Source organism: Drosophila innubila, chromosome X (genome assembly GCF_004354385.1).
Source record: "Drosophila innubila isolate TH190305 chromosome X, UK_Dinn_1.0, whole genome shotgun sequence".
NCBI lineage: Eukaryota > Metazoa > Arthropoda > Insecta > Diptera > Drosophilidae > Drosophila > Drosophila innubila.
The window spans coordinates 35,713,708-35,740,386 of NC_047626.1; the positions used below are offsets into that span (position 1 = coordinate 35,713,708).

The 26,679-nt window shown below is 34.5% G+C and overlaps 1 protein-coding gene across 1 annotated transcript in view; it reads right to left on the minus strand.

Moving 5' to 3' along the window:
* LOC117793767 (transcription factor Sp9) overlaps positions 1-24,629 on the minus strand; it is a 44,669-nt gene extending 20,040 nt beyond the window's left edge. The window contains exon 1 of the mRNA XM_034634157.1: positions 24,395-24,629. Within this exon, the coding sequence (XP_034490048.1) occupies positions 24,395-24,511 (117 nt within the window). The 5' untranslated portion in view covers positions 24,512-24,629. The remainder of the gene's footprint in view (positions 1-24,394) is intronic.
* Positions 24,630-26,679: the final 2,050 nt, after the last annotated feature.

A 26,679-nucleotide genomic window follows, 5' to 3' on the forward strand; every position in this document is an offset into this window, starting at 1 on the left:
TACCAGTGTCGGTGAAAAAATCCTCCACTGAATAAGCTAAAAAGGGAACGTGTAATATATTTTTAATTGTTTTTAATATTTTAAAATTTATTATATAAATCAAAGAAATCATAATTTTTTTTCAATACAGATAATACAATAATACAGATAATAAATAAAACGCCCATGTGTACAAACACACATAGAACACGTGATCTTATATTGAAATACATTTTTGGATTATTTGAATCGATTAATTCAAGACCTTATTCAAATATTCGTATGTCATCGTCATAAATTAATGTAAGAATTGTACATTAGAAACATATAGTTTTAAGAGAAAATGGATAGCTTAAAAATTGATTTACAAGGAGACTGATTTAGTCGTTTCCCAAAGATGTTTTATAATATCGTAGTATGCGAATTTTAGACAACATTTTGGAAGCGTGAGTACTACAATATATCTCTTTGCTTGTCTGTGGGGAGATGTAAGTGGGTGCAGCTGCATGTCTTCATTAAAAGTGAACAAGTTGGTAATGATATTTATGGCGCAATAATTGACAGATTTTTAGTTGTATAGTGCCTACAGCTAAGTCTGGCGAATTTGAAAAGCCTAACCTGCTTTTGTTAAGTTAAGTGCAATCTATATTAAACCCTTATCGGCCCACTTTTAATGTGGTATTACAATGAAAGAAATGTGCTACAATTATCTGGTTGCTTTTTAATCGATCAGTCCAACTAGTTTTATTTTCAAAGTATTCTATAAGTGAATGATTTCGTAATTGCTCCTTCTTTAGGTGAGATATGTGCAAAGCATATAATAGAAACGTACCTATAGTATAGTTCATCATCCTTAGTTCATGTAAGGCTTAACTTGGCTTATGAGTACATGCGTGTCTCTACAATATGCAACGCGATGCATTTATCATTCGGTGGTAATTAAGTAGCTGGCTGCACACACACTCCTAAATGCCGCTAAATAATTCAAGTTTCACAGCAGGACACGAAGGTCAAAGTGTAAGGATGAGAACGATGCGGCACCCGCTGCTGCGATGAAGTACGGTATACGAGTAAAGAGGAGAAACAAAAAAGCAGGAGGAAACTGCAAAATGGCAGCGCTTGATGGATGGCATGGGATCGGAATCGGAATCAAAATTGGACGATGGGATGGAACGGGGATGCTGTGAGCCCGTGTGAAGCACTGAAAAGGAAAATTAGCGGACTGGCAGGCAGGCTACTCCTAGTCAGTTCAATGTCTACCCCATGTGGGGCTTAATTAGCTAAATGTGCAATTTTGTATCAAATTAGCAACCTATCAAAAATAAACACAAAAACGGAAAGGCGCTTTGTTGATTGAAAAGTGCCGCTGTATTTATCACCACGGGATAATTTTATAAGTATGTACAGATATACATGTACACAGAGAAAAAAAAAAACGTAATTTTCACTATTTACACTTTAAGTCAAATATTTTCACCTTTTTCATCGGGGGATAATTCTATATTAAATATGAAAAATATTGCATTCTTAATATTTTTACTGAATATTTAAATAAAGTTAATAACCATTGATTTAATGTTTTATAAAACAAAAAATAATATAAAGCATATTTACTTTAAATACAATTGAAAATGCTTGAATTTTTCAAACAAATACATTACATTAAACTGAATATGGCAACTTGAATTTAGTGTTCTTTTTTTTATATAAATGTCAAATATAACCTCTCACATTTAAGTAATATTTTAGTTGATTCAAAGTTAATACACAAATATTAAATTAACCCGAATAGCACCAGCGTTACCATATGGTAACACGCAATAGACATTTGCTAAAAATTAATTTTTAGACAACATATTAACATTACACCAACTTTAATATGATATTCTAAAAGTAAATTGTTGTCTCTTAGTGATAAAAAGTTGATTGAAACAATCTCTGAAGCTAGCTAATCGAAAAATGCGCTTTAAGTTGCTCCCTATATTCTGCAGTGCAAAAAAACGGCACTAGGCAATTTGTCGTAAGTAAATTTAAATCGTTTAAGTAATTTTAGTTCTGAACTATATGCAATGCACACATTATTAGAAAGGTAAAAGAATGCTCTTTTTAATTATGAAAAATATTCGGAATTAATAGAACTGTTTTTCTCGGTAAATTTACGCTTTTCTTTTTCTTGTTACCATATGGAAACGCTAGTACCGACAGGGTACAGGTTTTTCCATACATTTTATTCGCATTTCGGTATTGTTTTGTTCACAAAATATGATTGTTCCTATGGCAGCTATATGATATACTGAACCGATTAAAACCAAATTGGTCAGAATGTCCTGAACATATATGCATAATCTGTGAGTTTGGTTGAGATATCTCAGAAAACCAAAAAGTTTTCCATACTGAAGGTGAATTTAACCCCGATTGATTCTATGACAGCTTTATAATATAGTGCGCCGATTTGAACTAAATTTGGTCAGATATACCAACAAGGAGCCCCCCTGTTGGATAAAGCCTTGTTAATTAGACTTTTTCTTAAATATTTGTATTTTATAGTGTTTCGGGTTAAGCAGGGAAACATTTTTTTGAGTGTCTTTTTTTAACAGTGAATATTTACACGATTTCGCATGTACATCAGGTAGTAAAGTGAAGAGACAGTATGAGTGCAAAATGAACAGTGAAATCAGCTTACTGGCACTGGCTTAAATATTAATCCCCAGCTCTAAACTCTTTTGTTTTGCTTGTTACAAATCGCAAAATACATTGGTGCGTCTGTTAAGTAAACACCACTACAGGACATTGTCATTCAAAATGACCTAAAACTTTGCTCTAAATGCAAATCCGTAATTAAATCCGATGCCTAATGAGCAGTGGCGACCAAATGACACACATAGTACAAAAGAAAACACACAATACATGCCCAATAGACATTGTCTTCTGGTCACAACAGCTGTATAAGTATAAACAAACAAACGGACACTTGATTTCTAAACTATGCCACATTTGAATGTTTCTAAAACAGAAGTAGATCCGACACGCACTCGGATCAACTACACAAATAACACTAGGTAACGGGCAGATTGTAAAATTTATCAATATTTATTAAATACCCCCAAAATTTTAAAGCTAAAAACTAGTAATTTTCTAAAGTTAAGAGCTATCAAAATACTATTGGCTTAGATGTTACAGCTGTATTAACTAGTTAAATGAAAATGTAAATCCTTTAAAACTCCGTTGAAAAAAGTTTTGTAAGGTTTTTTTTCAGAAAACGTAGTTTTGGTAAAATGTTACAACAAATTAATTAAAATTTGTTGCCTAGTGTAATCTGTGTCATAGTTCAAGCTCAAGCTTGTGTGTGTCTTTTCGACACAAGTAAATTGGCAAACGTTTTCACTAAGATTTTCACTGGTCAGACACAGATATACTTAAAAGGCGGCTTCCTGCAACACCCACGGCTTGATGTACATATGTATGTACGAATATATGCACTTACATATACAATAGGAATTGGCATAGCGTCTGGAATCGCTAGATTCCTCGAAATACTGTAGTGATTGTCGGTAATAATTAAAGCCCAGCAAAAGTGTTCTCATTGCGAAACTTTTGCCGTGCCACCAGCCGCGGCGTGCAAGTTGTTGCTGTTGCCGTTGCCAGTCGAGAAGCGGTGTGCGCAGGTAACTGAAAATTGCTTTGGCATGCGGCTGCAGCCTTTAGAAAGTCGGCAACGGATAAAACTCCAACCAGCTCGGAACCAGGTCTGCGTCCGGCTATACGTGCACCTTAGACTTAAGTCGACGGTGACTTTTAATAAATGGTGACGAGTGTTTAATAAGTGTCATGCTGACCGAGCACGCTATGCGTAGAAGTATTCACTACACTTCAACTTTCATAACTTAGGGTTTTAGACCAGTCGCAGCAAATCAAGTTGATTTAACCAACACACAGGCCAAACCATCAGATCTTTGAGGTAAAAATTATCGTGTTTTTATACCATATGTACATATAATTTTTCTGGGTTTGCCTTAATGATTCTAAGATCGTCAGAAAAATATCGAACCTATAGAATTTTTATGTTACAGCTTGAGAATGGCTTGGAAACTTCCCAAAATCCACGAAATTTTTCGTGACAAAATTATTAAATTTTAAAAGTTTGTCGAGTGAGCTTGGAGTTTAAGTCATTGCCGAGTCGATTAGCCTTGTCCGTCTGTCTGTCCGTCTGCCCGTCCACCTGTCCATCTGTTTGAACACGTCGATCTCAGAGACCACAAACAAGAGCTAGAGAATTCAAATTTGCTATGCAGGTTTCTGAATACCATACCTGTTTTTTATTTATACGTGTATATACAAGTATATATTTTTTAAATATCGACCAATCTAATGTAACAGTGTATGCATCTGGGTTAATGTTATACATCCTGACCAAATTTGGGTTAAATCGGTATTATACAGCTGCTATAGGAACTATTGGTCGATAATTATTACATATAGTATATCAGATGCGTAATCAGCTCTGCTGGCGCATTGTCTCTGTGCTGGAGTCATATGTAATCAACGCTGTCATATGTCCATACAGACAGGCGAACACGTCACTATCGACTTGGCGTTGGTATTCGGTTTTCGACTAGTACTGCTCCCCGCTGTGAACGATGATCAGGTACGAGTATACATATATGTACTTCGAAATGCTGCCGAAAGCTTTCTGTATCTGGGTTTTCGAGACTGTCTCTGTCTCTGCCTGTGGCCCTGCCTTTGTATCTGCCACATTTCTGGTTTCCTTTGCATATTCATTTGAAGTGGTAGTCGGTAAAACACCGGTAGCCGATTGCCAGGCATTTAAGGTTGCACCGAATTCATTAAATCATAAATAACGAAACGCAAATATTTATAAAAACAGACTTAACATGCAAATAAGCAATAACAAATTAACTTTTGTTTTTGTGAATTCTTCATTGAAAATTTTTTACTCGTGAGTATTGACTATTTTTCAACAATATTAGGAAAAAATCTTATACAAAAGCTTTAAATTAAATGTGAGTTTTCAAAGATATTTTTAAGACGGACTGATATTGATCAATATTTGAATATTTTCGGATGTTAACAAATTTATTTTTTGTGACTTTTCGTGCCTACTAGGCTTTTTGCTGCGGACCAGGTTTACACGAAAAAAGCCCATTTTCAATTTTTATGCCAGAAGACCGTTGATTTTTTTACAGAGGCCTGTGGGACAGAAAGCCCGAAACGACTCGTGTTCGTTGTTCATCAGTTGGAGATGCATCTACAGACATACATTTTAACTAACAGAATAGGAAAGCAACAAAAAATAATATATATATATAAAGCTGTTTGCCCTGTACATTCATTCTCTCCCTCACTCATGTATCATTGTACAGGCCAAACTGCACGAGATACATGTTTGAAATTTTGGGACAACGAAGTTGGTCAAAATCGGGTTACTATATCATTTAGCTGCAATAGGACCAATCGGGTTCATATTCACCTTAAGTATGGAAAACTTTTTTGTTTTTTAAGTTATCTCAAGATTATCTCTCAGATTGTGTTTTTTTACCATATGTTACACCCTGACCAAATATTGTCAAATCGGATGACTATATCACATAGCTGTGGGTGGTGGTAGCAAGGGTACAATCAAGCTCAAATTAACCTTTAGTATGAAAACCATTTTTGTTTCTTAAGATAACTCAATCAAACTCACAGATTGTTTATTTGAGACTGCCTGTTACACCCTGACCAAATTTCGTCAATATCGGGTAACTATATCATATACCTGCTATTGAATAATTGGATGCAATTTAACTATTATTAAGAATTATTTTTTTTGGTTTTTTGAGCTAGCTCAACCAAACTCACAGAATATGTCTTTTTTACTAAATGTTACACCCTGTTTAAATTTGGGCTAAATCGGATGATTATGTCATATAGCTGCCATATGAACGTGGGGTTTAATTTAACATTTAGTACAACTTTTTTCATTTTTGCAATATCGTAACCAAACTCACAGATTCGCTTTTGCACGGCAAATATCAAACTTTTCTTCCAAATTTAGCAAATTTTCGTTTTTTTTTTTACAAACCATTTTTTTTATAGATAAAAATTGAGTGTCCTAATTAACAAGTGTCCTAATTATTGAAATAGTACAGTATTTTATTTCAATTCTGCGAGCGAAGCTAGCCGGGGGTTGGCGAGCGAAGCGAGCAGGAGGCGGAGCCCCCTTGTAAAATATACAGTCTAAGTATAGCTCTATAGCTTAAGCATCCGAAATGCTCAATTCTACCTACTTACCAAAAGAAATACATCTATTCGAGGTAAAAGACAAGTGACAAAAGTCTTTCCATGCCCCAAACTTTCTGATATCTAATTTTGTGCGAACGATATTAATTTTAATGTATTAATAATTCTTAGAAAAAAAATAATGGTTGACATTCGGCACAAAAAATTTGATTCCCTTAAACCAATTGTCGGATTGGAATGATCGAGGTATCACTTGACGCAAATTTTTGATGGAAATAATTTGAAACTAAATCAATCTACCAAAAGGCTCCAACGGCCACATCCACTGCAATCGTTTCATTAAAATTGTACAATGCCCACTTACACCCCTTGTATATATTGCTAATCGCCTTTCGCAACGTTCGTGATGCTTTCGTCACTAGCGTGGTCGTCAACGGTGGTACCGGTTGAAAATTATTGCTGTTGGCTTAAACTTTTTCATTAAGTTATATTTGCCTATAATGACATGAATGTCAATGACTATTTGTCATACACTTCGGCCCTGCCAGACAAAGCAAAAGATTGTAAATGATGTAAGTAAATAGATATAAAGATCTCCGACTATATAAATATTGTAAAAAGGTAAGAAAAGTATGATAAATATTTAATAACTTAATAAATCAAATATGTGTTTGCCATTTTGTGACTCGGTATATAATTAGTTATTGTCATTGTGGCTAAAGATATTTAGTAATGTTATTATTATTATTTTTATTGAACAGTTAATGGCTAATTTACAAAGCACAAAAATCTCAAGCAACAAACAGCAAACAGTCAACAGTGAATCACGATAGACAACATCGATTAGCCTTGTCAACAATAACAACGAAAACAGCACCAGCAACAAATACAATAACAGAGATGGATGCACATTTTAATAGAGGGTGCAAAACAAGCCATAAAAGGCGCCATCATTAATAGCTTTTGATTAAATTCCACACACGAAAGCCGTCAGCATGAAAAAATTTGCTTAAAAAATTGCATTCATTGTTGGTGTTGTTCTTGTTGTTGACTGAACAACCACAACAACAAAAACAACAACAACAAAATTGTGTAAATCATTTCATTTAAGTTAACAATTTTTATGAGTAGTTAGCAAGTTCCTCCATAGTTATGATCATATCTTGAGAGATCTTTTCGATAATGATCGCAAAGCCGGTCTAAGCAAGCTAGAAACAGCTCAGAAAACCTCAACCCGAAAAAATGGCCCATAGAGTCCTCTTGCCGTTGCTGATGCTTTCACTGTCAGCGATTTTAGGCGCAAAGTAGAAAATTACAACCTACACAGAGAAACGCTAATGCAGGCACACAGACCCCAGACTAGAAACTGCAGACCCAGAGACCATAGTCTTAAATTGGACAAAAAGAGCAAAAGGTTTTCGACGGGCCCCAAAAATGACCAACAATTTTCAGGCAACAACGTTTAAGTATTCGTTTTTGGTTTTGGGTTCAGATACTGATGCAGATGACTATCGCGCTACAAATGCTGCTTGACTGCATCTTCTAGCCTGGAGGCCATTTTCTCAAGTTTTTTGAAGACATTTCACTGTAGCAAGTGGCAGATGTTGTTCTTGTTGTGGTTGTTGTGGATGTTGTTTGCACGTCAACTTTGTCATGTCAACAGCAACAGCAGCAGCAGCAGCAGAGGCAGCAACGATTTGCTGTCAAATGGTCTTGACAAACAGTTTGAATGGTCAAAGGTGATGCTCCGATTTTCATCAATGGAAAGCCATTGAGAAAATTGTGCACTCGAATTTAATTCACTCCATTTCAATTGTAGCTACAGTAGCAATTTTACTGCTGCTGCTGCTGCTGATGCGGATTTTGCTATTTGCATGAAACTTATTTGTCAAAGAAGCAACAGCATTGCTGCTGCAGCAGCAAACTGACAACAATTTTCGTGTACACACTTAAATTGAGACAGTGGCTGCCATCCGCATCAACAATCGCAATGGCAACAGAAACAACAACAATAACAACAGAATCTTGTCTGCAGCAATGCAAGTTGGTTATTAGCTTGACTTGGCTTGTAGCCAATAGTGGGCGTTGCGTACTGTTTTGATTCGCTTCAATTGCATTTGCTGCATATTTTGTCGCCATCGTTTGAAAATAAACCGCATAAATATGTTTACCTCGCCATAGTTTTGCGTCTTCGGTATATGCGGTATTCGCAACAACGGCAACGCCAGCAAATCACGCTAATTTTACCCGGCTCGGTGCAAGGCGACGCACAGTGGTGTTAAATATGTTCTTAGCACGTATTTTATAGTTTTAAATAACGCCGAAATTTTTGGATTACTTATAGCTCTTGATAAGCACTATAAGGGGTGCTCGGATAGGTTTTTTGCTTTTGTTCGTTTTCAAGATAATTACAAAAATCCAAGGTATTCAAGTTGAAACCCTGATCTCAGTAAAGCCTGAGGGAATATTTTTATGCGGCTTATCTAAAACTGATACACATTTTAGTATCTTAATAATGTATTTACATGATTTAAAAATATTAAGTACTCGACATTTTGATCCCACATGCTTTTTATTTTTTATTTTTTACTTCGTATAGTATATAATATTTATTAACTAAATTAAATTGACTGCAGTATGAAAAATTTGCTATGACTGTCCGATCAGATCGATTATATACCGATCGAAAGGTTAAGCCCTAACTTACAAAAAGGCATACTAAAAGTTTTTCTAACCCACCAACGTCATGAGATACGGGGGTATAAGTGGGAGGGTCAAAATTTAAATGATCGCAGCTAATGGGGGCGTTTGGTAAAATTATATATTTTTTAATTAAAAATTAAAATTCTATTTAAAAACACGCGTCGATTGATAACTTGACCACCCAAATCCGACAACTGGTTCAAAAGATAATTAAATTTGAAATTTTTAGTTGAATTCTCAAGTGAAATGAAAAGTCAGTTTGTTTGTTTGTTTGTCTGTTTGCATCAAAAAATAAAAAATTTAATTTAAAAATTATATGAATATTATAAGCATATTTAAAAAAAAAAATAGTTCGGGCAAAAGCGTATATACCTTTTACCCAAAAGTATCTTTTTTGCGCAGTGCCGATTGAAGAACTATTTTTATTTTTAAATATGATTATAATATTTATATAATTTTCATGCTAAATTTTTTATTGTTCGTCACAAAATTGGATATCAGAAATTTTGGGGCATCTAGCCTTTCGTCACTAGACTTTTACCTCGTGAAGAGGTTTTTTTTGATGATTTAATATTTGGCTAAGACCACGTCCGCCCACGCAAACGAAATAAAAATTGAGCTTAATATAATAGAAACTGGAGTGTACAAAATATCCAAAATCATGCCCACTGAAGTAAACCAAATGTCAGGCGTGTTGTTGAATTTGGACCACTGTGCAAATATATTAATGCAGAAAATCTCGTATTTATTATAAGCAATATAATAAAATTGTCAAAGCAAGGATTAATCGCATTATTTATAAGTTAAGCAAAGTTATTAATTATTGCGTGCTAGGAACTTAATTAGCATCACTGTGCGATGCATTTAAGATTTTTGTTTGTGGCCTTAAATTGTCTTAAAAATGAAATTAAAACTAAAACGAGTTTCAACGCTGTTGATGTTGCTGTTGCTATTGCTGTTGGTATTTTTTGCCTTGCAGCTTTACGTGCAGCGTCGCAAATCAATCAATTTGCTTCGTTCTCTCTTGTTCATGTTGCTGTGGTTGTTTCTGGGGATAATCGTTGCGTTCATCAAGCTATAAACATGAAACTTTAACGTCATCAACGCCATTTCAACGCGCGTCTTGTTGAAAGTTATAAGCCCAAACCCAATATCGGCCGTATGACTGGAGACCCAAGTGCAACGTGGCCTAAAAAAAGCATATAAAATGTTTAAGTACACGCTCGCATTTGTGGTAATAGCTGCAGATAAATTTTAAGCAGCAGGCGCGTCGGCAACAGCAAAAATAACAGCAACAGCAACAATAACAATACCAATGGCCAGGCGACTTACGTTGTTACAATGCCGCTGGGAATATAACAACAACTACAATGTTTGTATGCTTAGGAATATGATTGTACGAAAACCAAAAAAAAAATATATACATATATACATTCTTATATATATTTATATACATGTATATTTAAGTGTGTAGGTCTCTTTTAAGTGCCTGTATGTTTCGGAAGAAACAGAAAGATGCTGTTGCGTCTGCAATTACAATCTAAAAATAATTCATATGTATATTTGCTTAGTGAAAGCTGTGCATAACATTTGGCATAAAATGTAATTGTGTTAACCTTACTTTTTTTAATTTCGGACCATCTTTATACTGCTTCACTACATTGGAATAAAATTATTAATACTCATTTAATTTAAATAGAAAGAAATATATCGAGCCCTATTTGCATAAATAACGTACGCGCCAAAAAGCAAATTTTACAGGAGAGAGTAATTTTGAGCAATCGTGTGTCGTGTTTTGTATGCCTCACGTTATAATTGACAGGTCAATATCTTCGTAGATATATACAAAACAAAATAAATATTTTGTGTGCAGGTGCGGTTGGTAACTATGAACACATTTGCATCAAAAAACAATTTTCGGAAAAATGGCACTTACGTTATTTATGCAAGTAGGGCTGGATATGTTTAACTAAATCTAGTAAAGTTGATACAGTCGCAACGTTCGACTGTTAGAAACCCTAAACATAAACATATTAGAACATTTATTTGGCCCTACACAGTGATGAGCCGCGGAGACTACACCATGTAGATTACACGACTGTCTACGTGTAAACAATTGAGTGTCAACTATAAAGTGTAAACGTGTAAGCAGTGTAACAATGTAGACAATGCCGACAATGGGAGAAGAGTGAGCTGGTGCACTTAAGGGAAAAAAGTTATATACAATTGTTAAATTTAAATCTATTATATTCAATAAAAGTTGGATAATTATCCAACTTAATTATTCATTATTATAATATTATAGTGCAACAGAATGGAGTTGTGTTAAATGGTTTACAATTAGTTCGATTTGTCGAATGACAGAAGTGATCGAAAGAGGTAAGTCCGAGATTGTGAGTAATTTAGTGCGTACAGTTGATTTTTCGGCTCGCTTGTTTAGATGGAGATGTATAGAGTGTTAGGAGATTTCGGGCTGATTTGCTTTCTGATTATAGTGCATTTAAAACACATTGTCGAGCGCTATAAGAATTTTAAGTACATCATCAATCAACATTATTAAAATATTAAGAATATTATATATTGAGAAATATATAATTTTATACAAATATAAGTTACACCTAACGGTGTAAATTAATACAAAATAAATATTATAGATAATTGCAATTGGGTGACATATTGCATTTAGATAACAACAACAAAAATCACCCAGCAGCTTAGCCAAACCTATGGAGGATACTATTGTTGACATTGTTTACGCATTGTTTTCGGACTTTTTACATTGTTTACGTATTGTTTTCGGATTGTTTACATTGCTTACGCATTGTTTACATTGCTTACGGATTGTCTACATTGTTTATGCATTGTCGTCACCAAAGAGTAGATATTCAAAAATTACGCGTAATGGCACATCACTGGCCCTACACTGCGCAAAACAGTGTATAATTTTCAACGGCCCATGGTTCTAGCTTTAATAATATTCATTTCATTTTTATTTTGATTTTGAAAGTTCACAAACCTAGGGCCCGTTTTTCAATGTCTATTTGAGGGATTTGATAACTATTTCAGAAATATTTTGACGTAAAATGTATAGAAATTAATGTAAATTTTCAAAATTTAAAACTTAAGGAGACGTTGAAAAACCGACCCTTAATCTTTTAAGTATATAGTAAACACAACCATATTTAGAATAATGACTACAATAGCTAGATTATTTTATAACTTATCCGCCAACCAATTCAGAGAAAACTAATTATAAGAGAAATTAAAGACTCTTCCGGGTCGGAATTTTGAATCTGGCCTGAAAATTTTATCAAGTTCGGATCGCAAGCTATTTAAGAATAATTTTTGCTTAGCGCATTTGACAATCTTAGTAGACCGATTGTACTTTTTATGTACAGGTCTGAAAAAAACATCAAACAGTTTAACAGCAGCAGAAGCAGAAGCACAGCGACAGCCCAGTAGGTATACGCAGCAGGCGACGTCGAGTTGAAAATATTGTGATAAACATTAAACATTAAATTAAGTCGTAAAATCATTTCGTGTTGCCCTTGTTGACAAGTGAAGCAATATTTAACGCCTACGCTTCATCTTGGATGGTGCTGCTGCAGCTGCTGGAGTTGGAGTTGGGAATTGTAACGCTGCGTTGCATTTTAGCGAGGCATGCAAATGACTGCCAGTCATGTGAATTGTGAGTTGACATTCTGAGAGTGTCAAAGCGACGCGGCGGCTGTTGTCAAAAAGAAACGAGAGGATGTTTGAAACCATGCTAAATTGAGAAATGCGTGCAAAGTGACTTTGCAGGCTATGGCAGCGTGATCGGTAGCATTACATTTTGTTTGCTAGTGCTTGTGGTGTTGATGTTGATGTTGCTGTTGCAATTGGTATTGAAGTTGCGTGCTGACATCCGTGTCGTGTGCTACATATATATTGGAAACAACAAATCGCCAAATCCTGTGCTTTGCAATTAAAACTGGTATTTGTCTAATAATATTGAAAAAAAAAAAAAAAATAACGAATTTGTTCATATTTATTTACTTTAATGTCGCGATCGCATTTGCGATTCTGGAAATGTTCTTTGACTCTTTCTCTCCTCGTTGGAATTGTAATTAATACTATAAGATGACACGGAATTGCTTTTTGTCAAACTTACACTTTTATTTTTTTTGAATCAACCCAAAGCAACAATTCAAATTCTCTATACTTCAAAAGTACAAAAGGTATATTTTCAAGTCAAGTATTTGTCAAGTCCAGAGTAAAATTGTTTCATTAAAAAATTCGGAGATTATTATCCCATCATGATGGAATTTTAGTACTTGTGTGATATTAAATTGTGGAATCGGGGCTCGACAGACAAAGAGATTTCATCGTGTTTGCTTTACATAACGGAATAAGTCAGAATCATTTGCAGTATCAGTTTCGATGGTTGACATATATCCAGAAATTTGTACACTACTGTAATTTTTAAAAATTTTATTTTTTTATTTAATTTTAATTTTTGATGGGTGATGTTTTCGAAGTATTTTTAACACTGATATAAAAGTTCACAAAATCAATTTAATAACAACATATTGAAAAATTAAAATTTCTTTGAATATCGATGATAACACCTAAGCAACCTGATTGAATTTATTGCTTGAGTCTCCAACTTATCTCTGAAGATCGGAGACTCCTAGTTTTTAAGCAGTTTTCATAACATTTTCGAAGATTCCGCAAATATGCGCTCTCGCATTTTAAATTGTCGAGGCGAATTTGGAAGTGGAAAAATTTTAAAATAAATTCGATCTGCTTATCATACACAGAAGTGTGCTTGCCAAGTTTGCTGTTTCTAGCTCTTATAGTCTCTAAAATCTAAGTGTTTATGTAGACGAACACGGATATGTCCACTCGGTTGTTGTTTCTGATCTACAATTTTTTTTTTGTGGTGTCTGCCACGATTTTTTCTAACAAACTTAATAGACCCTTGTCCCTTCTTACGCATGGCTCTGAATACTAACATATTTAACGCTAAAATAACAAAATAAATTCTCTTGTTTTAGTACATGATAAACTGCCAGTACACACTGATAACCGTAATAAAATAGAAAAGCTTTGAAATAATTGAATCTTTTTTATCCATATTTTACACCCTAACAACTACCAAGCAAACAATTAAAAAATAATAATAACAGGGAACATTTAATTAAGCACTTTATGTGCAACCCGCTGTCAATGAATTCTCCATTGCACTATGGCGTATTTCAGGAATTTAGGTGGCAAAAATCTGTAACTTTTTAAACCGGTGAGAAATCGGTCTAAAAATTTGGAATATATATTTTTAACACTTTATAGAAAATTTGGACCAAAAAATAAAAAAAGGCATGGTAAAGAGAGCAAATTTACGTTCAAACGCAAAATATCGTGTTTTTCAACATTTAAATGCAATAACAAATTTAAAAAAAAATAAAAATTGATACTTTTATTTATTATTTACTTTTATTATTATTAAGTAGTTAAACCAATTTTTGGTAAAAAAAATTTTTTTTTTCTACTTCGTAGGTCAATAAGTCATTTTTACCTTTAATTTACGCCTTTTGTCATGACACGCCTACTTGTATTTTGTGGTTGGAATTTTCTATAAAGTGCTCTTAATATATATTTCAAATTTCAGACCGATATCTCACCCAGTTCAATAGCTAGAGCTTTTTCCCATCAGCTTCAGCCAATCCTGCTATAGTAAGGCCTTTTCGATTTAAAGAGTTGCACCTTAAACGCAAATTTTCTCTCACTCAGAAGATTTCCGAAAATTACCCCAACTTTGAAACTCTCCACACGCCACAAAAATTTTACTAAAACATAAAACTTTCTGTATAAATTACTAGAACCAAATCTCCATCGAACCACATTCAAATTTTTGCCAAATGGAACAACGCAAAAATTGATTTTTGCCACGTAATTTAGTGAAATACGGCATAGTGCGTTGTTGCATAATGCGTGTTCGACGATGACATTCATTCCTGTCAGCACACTTAACCACTTGCTAGAAATACGAGTACGTTCACAAAAAAAGGCAAGCACTAAAATAAATCCACAAGAAATTCACTGGGATTCCACAAGTACATTCATCTGAACATGCAGAGAGCCTGGATGCAGCAGTTGTACGTTTAAGCCGCATTAGAAAATAAGCCCAATGCATAAGTCAAGAAATCCGTTAAGCCAAACAGCACACACATCACATTGTTGTAAATGGCACATTATATTCCTTTTTTGTTGCCTGTGCCAAACGGCTTTGTTAAACAACAAAGAATTTATCCCTTGGAATAAATGCCAAGTGGTACAAGCTAAACATCTTTTCCCGACCCTATATATGTACGTGTATGTATGCATACCTATCTCCCTCTCTTTTTTGTATCTTTCATAATTGTTATACTTTTTAGACACACATCCCGAGCCAGAGCCGCCAATATAGCCAAAGCTCATCTCTTATATGGCTCTCGATTTTATATCAAATTCACTTCAATAGCCTGCGAATATGCCTTTTCGATATGATTAGCACAATTATCTGTAATTCCGACCATAAATCATTTATTCTGCAGAAAACTATAAACGTAACCCAATCTGTTGTTGCTGTCTTTGTTGCAGTAGCTTTTATTTTATTTTTAGACCCTGGCCTTAAAAAAGTACAAAGGTTCTATAAAGTTGGACAAAAAATGTGCAGAAGGAGTCGTACCAGACCCCTTAAAGTAAAGTAAAGCATCCAGAGCAGATTCGGTATTGCCATGCCCGTCTGTATGAACACCTAAACTTTAGGGATTATTAGAGCTAGGGACACCAAACTTGGTTGATTGCCTTAGAATTCGGCTACAATTTGAAAGTGTAGGGCCAGAGGAAGATGGAAAGTAGGCCGAAAATACAAACCTTTCCAATAACGTTGTTAAAATAAGTATTTTCTAATATTATCTCTCATTAATTAAATAGTATAATAAATAAGTTTTTAAGACTCGTTAGTATTTATATCTTCTATATATTGTTATTCTCAATTAGTTTTTTTGGTAAAATCAAAAATTTGGTGTTTGAAAAAATGTAACATAGAGAATAATCGACGTTTCATTGACTCCAACAGCAGCTGTAACACTTTCGTATTTCGTATCGTAATGTATTTAATATGAAGTAGCTCCCTAAATATTTCCGTATGCTTTAAAAAATCTTGACTATAGAAACTATAAGTATCGGCATCTGACAGTAGAATATATTTTAGGTTTGTCTTTTTCTTCCATTATTCTCGAGTATTTTCTTTTACATCTTTCTAAACAGCTCTCGAATGATGTTCCGTTGGACTAAAGTCTGGCGATTGTGCCGTTAAGTCACAAACACAATATCATTATTAAAAGGTGCCCTTATTATTTAACACACTTATGTATACACATGTATGTACGTGTACATGTGTATATGTAAGTGTGCAAATATGTAAGTGTAACGTAACATAACATTTAACATTTTAACCAAAATTTGTTTTTTTTTCCACAGCAAATACAGGGTCTCTCATATTTGAGTTTACCTGACTTTAGTCTTTCCTACTAAATTTTAAACAAGTTGTAAAACGCTTTTAAAAATTATAAATGTTACTCACTAGCTAGCTTAACTAACTGGACAGCATTCTCCAACTGTCTTCGTGTTGGCCGTATGTATAAGGCACCTTGTAAACATCGACATTGCCGGTACCAGCACTAAAAAAAAACAACTTACAAAACGATCAGACAATTTATATATACATAAATATTGCGCAAGTGAAACAACCGAACCTGATCTGAAAGATCTTTACTCAAATCGATGTGCTCAATTTAGTTGGCAGTCGAGTTTGTTGCTGCTTTCGTTGCTGCCAAGCATTAAAATTGATTAACACATGAACTTGCATTCAAATTAAAGCCCACAAACGTTTTGACTTCACGTTAAGAATATTCTAATTTTTTGTCAAGTCGTTGGCTGTAATAACTATTGATGTTAGTGTTGCTGTCGTTGCATTTTTTGACTTGTGCAATCAACTTCAGGGTCTTACGCTTGACCAATATTAAAGTATCCAGCTCAAGGAAATAGAACTCCATCTGCACTATATCTGACAGTTGCATATTTAGATTGAGGTTCTATAATGGTGACATAAAATATGACATAAGATATAAATAAAAGAGTTTTCTGACTCCATAAAATTTAGAAAAATGTAAGCTCGTAGCTAGAAATTTTTTTATTAATTTGCTGATTGTAATAAATACTTTACATGAAACATTTTAAAGTTACTTGATTAATAATTTCACACATGAATTAACTCAAAAATTCTCTTAAAAATTTCCTTTTATAATGGATTGTTTGTATAATAATGATTATTTGACGAAAGCACTTCCATTCTGATAATAAAACTTTTTAGTTACTATTAATAGATGTTAAAATAAATTTTCAAAAGGTCGCGTGCCACAGTGATTAAAAATCGTCACAAAATTTTGGGGCATGAAAAGGCTTTCGTCACTGGGCTTTTAACTCGTAAAGAGATTTTTTTTAAGTACAAATAAATTAAGTATACTCGATTTTGATTAAAGTCTGCAATACAGTTACATCAAGTATCATGTTCATTTTTTAACATATACTTGTACTTAGTTTCAGAATGCTAAGAGCTTGGATGAAGTTTGAAATGTAATTAAATCAAGTACGCTTTATAGTTATTTTAAGTATGAAAATGATTAAATTTCATTCTTAAAAAATCGTACACTGATAAAAAAAATGTTCTAAAATCAAGATTTTGGTCTCAGAACTAAGATTTTTGGTCTAAAAAATGCGTCGAGAACATAAAATTCTTAAATTAAGAGAACACATCTTGATTTGAAGAACATTTCAAATAAGACCAAGTTCTTGTTTTAAGAATAAATGTTCTTAAAATTAAAATAAAAAAATAAGATAAATAAAAATTATTTTATGTTGCTATAATTTTTTTTTATTTTTAAATTTTGATTTATTTAAATTTTATTTTGTATTAGTAATTTTTTGCGAGTGGGATTTGAGCCGGCGCCAACTGCCTCACAGCTAAAGCGGCCTCTCTAACCAGAGCGCCACGGTGCCACTATTTGTTTGATACAAAACAGTACCTATTTATACTTTCCAAACAATTTAAGATTTTTATTCTTATATTAAGATTTTAATTTTTTAGATTAATAATCTTAAGTTTAGTAATTTGGTCTTAAAATAATCTTATTTTAAGAACAAAATATTTAAGATGAATGTTCTTGATTTTAGAACTTGGTCTTTTTTCACGAAAAACTCTTCTTTAGCATTTTCAGAACAACAGGTATCTCATTTGTCTGTGAGTCTTTAATTCGTATGTAAATAATCGAAGTAAATAAGTATAATATTATGGCAGTATAACCCACTCCCACTTATTCCAAGTGCTGTCAATGATGACATAATAACTGTTCAACTGGGTGCTAAAGTACACGCGGAAGTTGAGTCCATCGTGTTGAACCGCCTGTTAGCAGCTGTCACCGGCTAACTTACATTGCAATGCCGGCGCAGGTGCAAAGCACAGTGTGAAACGACGAGGGTATTGACGTCTCAAATTATACTATATTGTATTCGTAAGGAATGGACTCCATGACCTCGCCCATTTGTTGGTTATAATATCTAAGGTATCTTAAATATAAGTAGTCTATAAACTTAATTTAATTTTTAGTTTTTTAAGCAAATAAAACAAACTGAGCATTACTATATTTATCAGGTATGTTCTTCAAATGTCTAACAGGGGAGAAACAAACACAAAAACTGATGTGGCTGTTCCTAAAACCCAGTAACCAATGTTTCCAATTTGTTGAGAGATTTGACAAATTAAAAAATTTATTAAAATAAGATAAATTATAATGCATAATATTTAGTTGGTCCGGCTGCCTGTATACACAAACTGATCTCAGAGATGATAAGAGCTAAAAGCAGTTTTTGGTATGTTTTCTTTATATACCTATACTATATGTACAATTGAATCAATTTTATTTTAAATTTGTAATACCTCTGAATTCTACCATATTGTAATTTTAATTTTTACAAAATAACTACTGTCAGAGTCCAGGCCGCTCAACAGTAGCCGTCGAGTCGGAAAACCGATTCTATATTCTGTTTTTCCTCTTTGTTTTACTCTTGGTTTCTGTGAGGGCGTTTAACTTTTCAACATCATCATGGTAACTAATTTCCGAATGACTTAAGTTATTTGAGTCGGTCGAGCCTATTGTTAAAAAAAGTGGCAATACATAGATTGTCGGTCAAAACAAGCCACATTTATTAAGTTAAATAATATCAATCAAATACGCCGCAGATAAAGCTTAACGAACATCACTCAAAGTTGATAAAACAAGAAGAACTAAAAAGTTAACACTAAAAAATAATTATGCACAATAATGTATGTACTTAAGCAATATACTATAAGTAATAAAAAAGGGCTACTAATTTGAAGGACTAGGAATACGTTTCAGCCCCATATTTATTTGATCATCTTGAATAACCAAATCGATATAGCCATGTCTGTCATTTCGCCCGTCCGTCACCTAAATTTCAGCATCTATGAATCGCCTACACCCAGAAAAAAGACAAACTTAAAAGACCGAAAATTTCCGCTAGATCAAGTTGAGAGCTGATAGAACTAAACATGGAAAATATATGGCTAATAAGTTTTTATAAAAAACGCGTGCTTTAAAGCTAATAGGTATCTTAAAATGACCTTAAGAGAGACTTGTTTCAGTTAATACAATTTATCTATCAAGGCAATAATTTTAGATAATAAAACCAAATTTTCTTAGCTTATAGAAAATGATTCCTTTTTTTTTTGAGTGGACGCATAACAGAAACCAACCATAGGGTAGCTCTAGGACTTATATTGATACATAAATAGTATGTGACAGACATAAGGACTCTACAAGAAAGATATTCTCCTTGCTGTCTTTCTATTTTTCCGAATTAGCATATATTTCGATTCTTATATCGTATATACTCATAGTCATAAGCAGCAAATTTAATTTTACGTTTCCGATCATTTTCTTTATTTTGATGACGATAGACAAATGTATAGAAACTACAGGGATCCCCTAAAATTGCGCCTACTATTCAGGCGCTGTCAGGCTACTGATGCCTTTCCGATGTGCGACGCCCTGGCGCCTAACCAAGTTGAGAACACAACAAATTAGTCAATGACGCGGCGATTTTCATGCAGCTGGTCGCACATCTTACAGCTCCGTCCATAGAGCTTACTGAGTATTTGTATTTGTATTTCTTTTCCATTTTTTTTTTTATTAATATATTATTGCTTAATTTCTTTTGTTATGCTGATTATGCCGACAGACAGAGCGGTGAACAAACGAGGACTGGGACCGGAGAGTGGTCTACCAAGTCAAGTCAAGTCCAGGCAATGTTCATGAGAAATACAGCAACGGCGTTGCATGATTTTTAATAATTTAACAGCACATCTTGGGCACAAACATATTTCAATAATCTCTTCAAGTTTTTTATTTTTTTTCTTTTTTGCTGTCTACAACACATGTTTTGTGCTTTGTTTCAAGCATAAATGTTAATTTTAGTTTGTCTTGGTAATTTATCATTTTTTTTTTTTGTTTCTGTATTCCGTAGCGCGACTTTAAACGCTTTTAATTAAAACCAATGCGCATGTGTAACTTTCTTAAACAGACCCCAAGATAAGAGTGCTCCTCTCAACCTTTAGCATAGCTGAACTATTCTCTAGCCACTCAATATACTATATACAGATGCGGCTTTGAACTTGGCCGACAGCACTTTTGTAAAATGATTGATTGATGTGGTATTAATTTTAATAAACGCCTGCCTCGCCGCTTCATCTGTATATGTTACATATCATACCATGTTTGAGCTCGATAGCAAAGCACCAACAACACCAACTAACTCCGAGACGTGTTCCGACTCTGGGACTGAAACTGAGTATGAGTTTCTGTCTCTGATTCCGGATCCAATTTTGGCTCCGTTTAGAGCCGCATTTCGTTTTGCGGTTTTTATTTTATAGGCACGCACAGCTGCGTGGCGTCTGCTCTTTGTGCTTGTGGTATTACCGGATTTTCTCGGGACATTTGGGTAAGGCGCCAACCATAGGCACACTGACATAGGCTCTCAACAATTTTTCGCCCGTTTGGCTAACTGCTTTTTGGCCATTCAACCAAATGGCGTACCATTTGACCTGACATGTCTCCATCAATTTGAATAGCTACGAGTTGGACAGAAATCCAAAACCGACTGATAACGACAATAATATAAATTACTATCTCTATATAACTTTCTTGCTAAATCCCACACCACAAGTCGCAAGATGTTTTAAGCAGAAACTTTTTTTTACGTTTGTGTTCTTTTAGTTTCAGAGATTTCATATTGTTCATATATTTTTGAAGCCACAAAAGTCGACAGTAATAATATATGTCCAATTTCAATAAAAACAATTAATAAAAGATAGATGTATAATTTTTATATATTTAAAAAATTCATTCAAAATTTATTTCATGCAGTGCAAATCTATCTACAATTTTTGTTTTGACATTTTAAAGTATGAGCTTGGTTTGAGGAGCACCGAAAATTGCATTTGGGTTTTTTTAGTGCAGCTAGAGGATTGTAGAACACGCAAGTACGCTTTGAATAATATGTTACCTCGATCATCTCAATCCAAAAACTGGTTTAAAATATATATACATATATATGTATAAATTTTAAATTTTTGGTGGACATCTCAAAATGAGGTGAAAAGTCAGTTTGCCTATTTGTTCGAATCAATTTACATCTACGACTTAAAAAAATTTACCTCCCCACAGTTTCCACACCACAAAAGCTACATATAAAATCTATATAAATATAATACCCATTTTACACTGGAGTGGTCCATTTTAAAATGCTGTTTGAATATATCATCGTTAATGTTGGGCACTTCCAACTCAAAAAAGCAGCTGCGCCGTTTCTATCCAAGAAACATTAGTTCCACCTTACTATGTTCATCAATAAACATAATAAACTCACTTTCATGCAAATGACTCTTTCCACTGACATCAATGCTCTAGATGCGGATAAAAAGGAAGCATTGGCTTCTTGAAGTTGGTTATTGTACAATGCAACGGCTCTGTCATCCTTATCGCTCGCCAGAGTGTCAAATGCGTTGAACTACGGTCAGAGCCTCGAGAATCTCAACATTGGCTGCGTTCATTTTAGATAAATTTTTAATTGTGATACTATATACGTTTATCAAAACAATTCAGCTGTCAGTTAGTGACTATTTTTTAGTGGCTGATGCGGTGTGAACGAACTTTATTTTCGCAGCTAGCGACTTTGCTTAGTGACTCCAGTGTAAAATGGGTATAAAGGTTCTGATTCTTTATACCCAAATTGTTGTTTTGAGAAGTGACGAATGTCAAACTTATTTTTCAAGTTGTATTTATTCTGTATTAAATTTAAAATCGTTCGTCACAAAATTGGGTATCAAAAATTACATCTTGAAAATAATCCTTTTTGTGAGTCGATGCTGATGCTGATTATTACCTTTAAGTCCTTGCGAATTACGAGTTTATAGATAGAATAGAAATTTACTTATCTGGTACGAGTATAAAGTTAATTGACTTTGTGGTCTCTGGTAATATTATTCATCAATATTACATCAGAATAGAAAATTCAGAAATCATTCCATTGTATCTTTTTGTTCACCCCTCAAGTATTTGCAACTGAAACAAAATAAGTAATTGATTTCAAAAGCAGCAGATATACCGGATGGCACACATACAAAGAGTGATTTGTACTTCTTTCCATGCATCGGTATCTTTATATGTATAACAACTGTTGTAGTTTGCGTATCTGTTAAGCCGTAAGCCGTGAAATGAAAATCGTAAACGCACAAGACTTGCGGCGTTGAACAAGGCGAATATAATCGATTTCGGAGCAGCCATTGACAAAGATCTAAACTGAACCTAAAACTCACACCCAAACTCAAACACGTCAAGAGCATTAGATACTTTAAATCGTCAACTTTCATTCAACAACAAAGAAGCTTAACCCTTGTTTGTTGTGCCTGAGACATGGACTGGGATTGGGTTTGGGTTTAGGATTGGGAGTGTGATTCTTTCAGTGTATATATGTGACAACTATTGTTTTGTGAATTGATATGGCGTTCAACGATGTTCCTTCTGTTTCTTTTGTTATTGTTGTTGTTAAGCCAAATGCCGTGAAAGTGGTTGGATTCTTAAATATTCGCACTAGCCAAACTTGTAATAATTACACATTTAAATGTGTGTGTGTCTATCTTTTTTTACTATACCGGTGTGGTATAAATCATTAAAATGTAAAATTTTAGCACGATTCGACAACGTTTAAAGGTCACGGAAATAATAAAAACGTAACGTTGTGTTAAAGTCGTCACCTCTAAATACATATATTACTGGATCGGATAGAAACTTTGCATTTCATTGTTTCATACGTTTGCAAGCAAATCTGAGCCTTACGCTTTATTTTAGTCACTCTTTATTAGCCCCAAAAACCCTAATCTAACCCTAACCCTAATTTTCACACATAAGAACTTTATTTAAGCAAAATGCAACTATTTATCTGGCAGATACCACATCGAATTTGAAAGGTTTCTCTTCAAATTTACTTATTCATAAAGGGATTAAGCTTAATATGATATTGATATAATTTCTTAAGTATCATTTTATCGCTCAAATCTAATTCTTCGAATTACAGACACTTAGGGTGTTCACTTGACAGTGGCAGCATGGCATTACTGAAATCGTGAGCATCCCTTTACGTATCAGTCCTGCAAAGGAATTTATATTTCAGTTTTATAATTTCGTTTCATATGCTTTAGCTTCCTGGTAGTCTAGACGTTAGACGCTAAAAAGTTGCCGGTTAAAAACTTATAAATCTTTCAATGTTTATTTATTTTTATTCGATGCGCCGAATATTTACGATTTATATATTTATAAAATATGAAAATATCGTTTATTTTGTGTTGTTTTAACTCGCAAAAAAAATCTTCGGTTGCATTCTTAAATTTTCCTATTATTAAACAAATGCTTTTGTGTCGCGACGTCACTAAACAAGTGTTGTCAAAACTTTCACACTAAAATATTCCAGAAAATACTAACTTTCGATTGAAATTATCGACTTATAATCGTGTTTTTTTTTATCATCTTTATATGGACATATGTGCCTGACTTTTCGTAGTCAAGGGTCTGGGTCTAGCACCCTGGCAGGAAATTGTTCAGTACAAGTAGTTGTTGTGACGTCTGGCACATGTTCCCACTGGCATGCTGCCACTGTCAAGTGGAAACCCTAACTGTGTTAAAGATCTAAAAGTTCTTCAAGAAAGTATTTCCATAATGCAACACAGTCTAAGTTTCTCATCTATGCCTAAAATTACTCTATGTAAAATATAAAATACATATAGTAAAGTGCGCTTTATTCCTTTTTTGCCACTTACCGGATTAACTTGTGGTTTCTGCAGATGTGTAGCCAAATTTGTGATGTTCATGCCTGCCATGGCTGGAATCTGTGAGCCATATAATTGACCGGCCGTCGGGGTCATGTCCGTTAGCATTTTCGATGTTTCTGCCGTTGATTTAGTTATTTTGTTGGTTGGTGTTGTTATTTTCAGGCGTACAATGATTGTATGTTTTGTTTGTATTTCTATCAGAGTTTAAATTCATCCACAATGTGGAAATTAGTTAGCTTTGCTTCTGCTGATTTTGTTGTTGCTACTGTTGTTGTTGTTGGTGTTCTTGTCCCTACTGTTGATGCTAAGGACACACAATATAAGACACTCAGAAAAGCTCGCGCGCTTTTCGCAAACAATAAAAAATTTGCAACAAAAAGATTAAAATTGACTTGAATGCACTTTTTTACACTTGAGTTTAGCAGATGCTTTTTTGTTTCTGTTAAGAGGAGTGTGAGAAGTATTTTGGTTTATGGATTGCGTTGATCACTTACTCTCTCTCTCTCTCTCTCTGCTTAAACGAAATACACACACAATTCCTTATTAATTCCTTATCAAATAATGATGTTGAAATTGTCACTGGCACTGACACTGGTTATAGTATTGGTATTGGTATTGGTATTGGTACTAATTCTGTCACGATAACTTTATGATGACTTTTTGACAGTCGATCTCTGTTTGTTTATTGGACAGTTATTTTTATTTTATTTATTTTTTTGTTTTTGTATTTATTTTTCATGCTAATTTAAATGTGCCACGAACGCGATCGTTGTTTGAAGTTGTAGTTTCACACTGCGTGGATTAATGAACACAAGCAAAAAATACATATAATTGAAGCTATCAAATAAAATGCGTATTGACCACAGCAAGCAACAACAACAACAAAGTAAATTAGAAGTGTGGTACAAAACGCACTTGGAATGTATTTTGTTGCTCTTGTTGTTGTTGCTTTTGTTGCTATTCTTATTGTTGTGGTTGTTGTTGTTGTTTGCAGAGGCGGCGGCGACGTTGGCGATAAGGAGGCACCTGTACAAGCAAATAAAATATATCCGCGCAAAAGTTAACGTCGTCGTCGCTGATCGTTCAAAGGCTTGCAACTGTTTCACGCGATGCTAGCGCAAAAAGCTTTGGCCCGTTCTCGTGTTGTCGTTGGTGGCGACTGCGGCGACGGTGGCGGCGACTGCGGCGTCAACGTCACGCAGAGGGCGCGTCAAAACAAGTTGGCCCAGCCAGTTGCTGTTGTTGTGAGAAAGAGTGCGATTTGCATTTGTATCTGTGTGTGTGAGTGTGTGTGCGTGTGTTTCGTTGTGACTGAGTACGCTGGCAAACTGAGACAACGACAACGACAGCAGCCTCGTCTTTAATGCGTATGTATGTCTGTATGTATGTCTCTCATAGCAATAATAGCAGCCGTTTCCATTCATCATCATACAGTTACTCGTAACATTGTCGCACAGCTGCGTGCGTGCAAGCGAGACAGCAATAAAGCAACTTACCACGAAATGTGTACCACAGTCGACGGCGATGATCAAATCTGTTGCCGTTGCTGTTGCCACGCCTGATGATGATGTATTAGCTAGCAGAGACCACCGCTGCCGCTGTTGCAGTCGTTCGTTCGTTCGGTTGTTCGTTCGTTCGTTCGTTCGTTTCATGTAATTTCGTATCATTTCATTCAAAAAAAAATGAAACGCGTTCACGCGGTCAATACGGGTTTTTGTTTGGCCACGCCCCTTTATATGCGTGCTGCGCGGCGACGCAGCGGTATCGACCAATCAGACGATTGTCTACCGTAACCTATAATTAGAGCGATGGCCGCTGTGAGAACGAGCTAGCTATACAATTGGCACGCGCATTGGCTTGCTAGCGCACCCTGTCTTTCTAATGCTTGCCAGCTCTTGTCCTCTCTATCTGTCCGTGGAGCAAAAAAAAACAACTTCAAATTCTGGCATTATTATAAGTTGTCGGCTTCAGTGGAGTTCCATCGCGTGCGAACTTTAAAACGCTGCGCAGTTACATATAGTATCTTATGATTTGGTTTCCTTTTCTCCTTTATTGTTTTTCTTTCACGCTAAGTGAATGTCGATTAAACATTTTGGCGAATGCCAAAGTCATTTAATGGAATTATTGACCCTTTAAATGGTCAATAAAGGATATTGTATTAAAGCTATCTACACATGTATGCACGTACATATACCCAGCAGTTTCAGACCTCAAGGAATAGTTGTGGATTCCATGTGGATTTGTCCCTAATCGATAGGGAAACCTTATGGACA